At 41.4% G+C, this 3,923-nt stretch overlaps 1 protein-coding gene across 1 annotated transcript in view; it reads left to right on the top strand.

Annotated features, from left to right (window-relative positions):
• The first annotated feature begins 613 nt into the window (after positions 1 to 613).
• Positions 614 to 3,923, top strand: part of kidins220b (kinase D-interacting substrate 220b) — a 20,721-nt gene continuing 17,411 nt past the window's right edge. Inside the window, 4 exon segments of the mRNA XM_020624642.1 lie at positions 614 to 827; positions 1,960 to 2,116; positions 2,887 to 2,985; positions 3,214 to 3,312. Of these exon segments, the coding sequence (XP_020480298.1) occupies positions 1,985 to 2,116; positions 2,887 to 2,985; positions 3,214 to 3,312 (330 nt within the window). The 5' untranslated portion in view covers positions 614 to 827; positions 1,960 to 1,984.

Here is a 3,923-nt window from a genome sequence, read left to right on the forward strand (position 1 = left end):
AACTGCTTTATTTTCAGTTGAAACAACATCATGATAGTGTGTTTTAGTGAACTAAAACTAAACAAAAAAAAACTGCAACCCTATTCAGGATGAGCAGTATAGATAATGGGTGGATGTGTAAAGGTTGTATTAATGCTGAGGGAGGGAGTATCATCAAACCAATCAAACAACTACAAAGAAATCCAAAGAGACCCCAAACCGGTATAAAGAGACTCAAAACCACTACAGAGTGATGCAGAATAACCCAAAATGGCAATATTGCAGCAGAGACACAAAACCACCACAAAGAACCCAAACAACCCCAAAAGACTCAAGATTACCACAAAAATGATATAAAACAACCATAAAGAGTAACAAAACCACCACATCCAAGAGTTGCAAATGGCACCTACTGTACTGTATTGATATTAGAGTATTTACAATGATTTATTTGGCGTTCATTTATTACTAGGTAGTAGTTTAAATGTCAGTTTTAACATTTTATGTGTTCCCCAGTTAAAATGCTCTAAGCTCGCCACTAGTTGGGTTGTTTTATTGTTTAAAGTGAGAAAGGAAATGGGTACAATTTATGCTTTTATTGTGAGAGCAGTGAACGGAAATGGCGGACTCATTTTGGCGGGCTTGACACCGCAGAGGGTTCTGTCGCTGTGTCGGTGCTCAGTTGTTTTTCCAGACCAAAATGGCTGCTGTTGTCGGGGATGGGAAATGAGACTGGGCTGTCATCCGATCACAGGCCGACGAGACGCACTCAAACCCGAGCTACTGGCGCTGAGACCCGACTCGACCGAACCCGGCTCCCTTAAACCGAATCTGATTCTCTTCTGACGGTAAATCCAGAAAGCTTCCTTTCAGCATCCTTTCCTGTCATCGATTAATATTTGATTGACACTTGTCACGTTCGCCGAGGCGATCAGGGAAAAGCTGTTCCTGGGATCAATTATTTTCTGTGAATTTATGCGCAATAAAAGGCAAAATTGTATTTTCTTTAATTTCTTTTTTTTGTATCGTTTCCTGCGTGGTTGCTGAATGACTGCGTGAATTAGTGTATCCTGTGTGACAGCGTGAATATTATGCAGGGTACTGCAGTATTATAACAGCGGCACAAATAAAGTCAGAATACAATAAGAACATCAGACTATTGTTACGTTAACGTATTAATTGGTGTTAATAGCAAACAGGGCGTTGCCACATGATGCCAGGCTGATGATAAAGTCCGTAAATGAATCTTATAAAGATGAAAGTCGTTGGCACACAGAGATGAACCTGTAATGAAAATGTTTGTATGTCAGCTGTTACAACACGGTGGAGGTGCGTTTTTCTACCTTACTACTGCACACACACATCATCAGGTCATTGTAAACTGGAAACCTACTACTGGGTACAGAATTAAACTGGTTCCTCCAGAAAGCTGAGCTGAGCGCTGATTGGCTGCTGGTGTCTACAGAAACACGTCACAGTAAAATGTGACCCCAGCCTAAAAGTGATGAGGAGGTGTCTGCGCACGGATCTCAGGGCACGTCTTCATATCTGCAGCGACTTTAAAGGAGGCTGCCGCTGGTTGGAGATCAGGACTTAAGCATCACGTACAGAGAGACAGGCCCCAACCTGAGTTTAGTACCTCACTGCCATCATCAGGTTGTTGACCTGACAGGGTCCTGTGAGTTAAAGCCCCTGAAGTTCTCCTCTTATGTTGCTAAACTCTGATTGGTGGCCAGAAATATGTGACATCACTATGGCTGGTTTAACTTCGGAGGGGTTTGTGGCAACATGTTAATTCATTATTTAATCAATGTGAAGTTAATTGGTAACAATTTTTAATTGATTTAAGTTGCTTTTAATGTAGAAATGCCAAATAATTCTCTGGCATCTGCCACAGTCAGTTACACAGTTACACAGACAGACACACTACAGGGTCTACATCACATAGCAGAGGTGTAACTGTGTGTCCTGTTCTGACAGTAGGGCGTAGTGACAGACTGCAGACATGGACACCACCACATCCATCAAGATGACCACTCTGGCCATCCAGAACCTGTTCAGCTATGTGGAGGAGGAGAACCTGGCTGCTCTCAAAGCTCACCTGGACCGCTTCAAGGAGGTGGACGGACGCAGCGACGTATGTTTATCTGATCGACACAGCCTGGTTTTTAGTTATTTACTTACAGAACATCTCTAACATTTGTAACACTCCTCTAATAACCAGAGGACTGTGCTTGATACTGAGCAGCAGTGTTCATGTTTAGAGACCGTCCTCAGTTCAGAAGTCCAATTGAGTTTGAACCATTTTAATCAACTCCCTCCTTCTTGCAGGCAGGCAGCTAAAGCTCTGAACACTCTGCTGTGGCGTTGATAAAAGACTTGGCATATTAGTCTTTATCTTATTTCTTTTTTGGGTAGAATAACTGAATACAAGTATTTAGAATATTTTAAATAATTATTCCTCTTATGTTCTTTTTATTCCCTTTGTCTATTTTCTTGTCTCATTTAATGTGTTCATTTTTGTTTACTTTTTATTTTCTACATTTCATGTTTCTGCTCTACATTTTTTTACATTCTACATTTGCTGTTTGAGGATATATACTTTTTTTTCTACGTCACATTGAGTACAAATTATATTCATATATTTCTACTTTTACATTAGTCAATTTATTTCAAAAATCATTCTTTAATGTAATTTTTATTACCCTTGATTATATTCTACATGATTTGCAAGATTTGTATTTATTTTTATCTATCAACTTTCATTTTAAAAAATATTTAGCCTTTTCTCAGAATTTGTGATTATTTTTTACTTTATTACTTTTATATTGTTTTCTTCTTGCTGGATTTTGTTACCTGCTGCTGTTGGTGTAACTTTTGTGCATGTGGAACTGTGGCTGTGTACAGAATGGTCAGACTCCTCTGATGCTGGCAGCTGAGCAGGGCAGCCTGGAGATTGTGCAGGAGCTCATCAGGAGAGGAGCCAACGTCAACCTGGACGACGTGGTGAGTGAAACAAACACACACTGACAGTGATTAGTGAATGCACTATGTCCGACTCTGTGCCAATGTAGATATTTTCATTTCATGGGATAATAAATGCACCTATCTGTTCTCCTGTCTGAACATCCTCACTTGGATGCTGTGGTTGCTAGGAAACGGGCAACAGTAGGGCTCTTGGTGGTGGCAGTGCACTTGTTGCCATGGTAACAGTTTCTCTCTCTGTGTTGTCAGGACTGCTGGTCAGCTCTGATCTCTGCAGCTAAAGAAGGCCATGTAGAGGTGGTGAAGGAGCTGCTGGAGAACAGCGCCTACATTGAGCACAGAGACATGGTGAGAGCTGATCCTGTTAACTGACAGTGTGCCTAAAGACTCATGGGACATGGAGTATTATCATGATTAACCGTCACCTCGGTAAACAGTACTTTTAAAGCACAGTGAGCACAGGATTCTCTGTGCTCACTGTGGAGCTCTTATTAACTACTTGTAATGAAAATAAACATAAAAGTATGAATTACAGAATAACATTTATTTTACATACTCAGTAGTTGAGAACCCTTTCATGCATTTGTTTGTCAAAGGCTGCAGCCGGTGATTTTCTCTGTCTGTGTTGCTGTGCACAAATCCCGTCCAGATACCAGCAGCACCAGTGAATGTGTTGTGTCCTCACTGTAATGTGTGTGAGTCCAGAGCCTTGTCCAGCTTATTGCTCTGTGCCGTAGCCCTCCACTGTTGTCCACCAACTATTAAACCCCCCCAGTGAGCCACACCGCTGCACTTGGGGGACAGGTTTCCTCCTCAGGAAACAATCAACTCCACAGGCGTCACTGTTTATTAGGTCTGAAGACAGAGTCACTGGTCCAATAGCTTCTCATGCTGGCCATACAAAGAGCTGCTTTCTGCGTTAGCATTATCATGTGGTAGCAGTGAAAACAGGATAATTT

This window comes from Monopterus albus, unplaced genomic scaffold, assembly GCF_001952655.1.
Source record: "Monopterus albus unplaced genomic scaffold, M_albus_1.0 scaffold334.1, whole genome shotgun sequence".
Taxonomy (NCBI): Eukaryota; Metazoa; Chordata; class Actinopteri; order Synbranchiformes; family Synbranchidae; genus Monopterus; species Monopterus albus.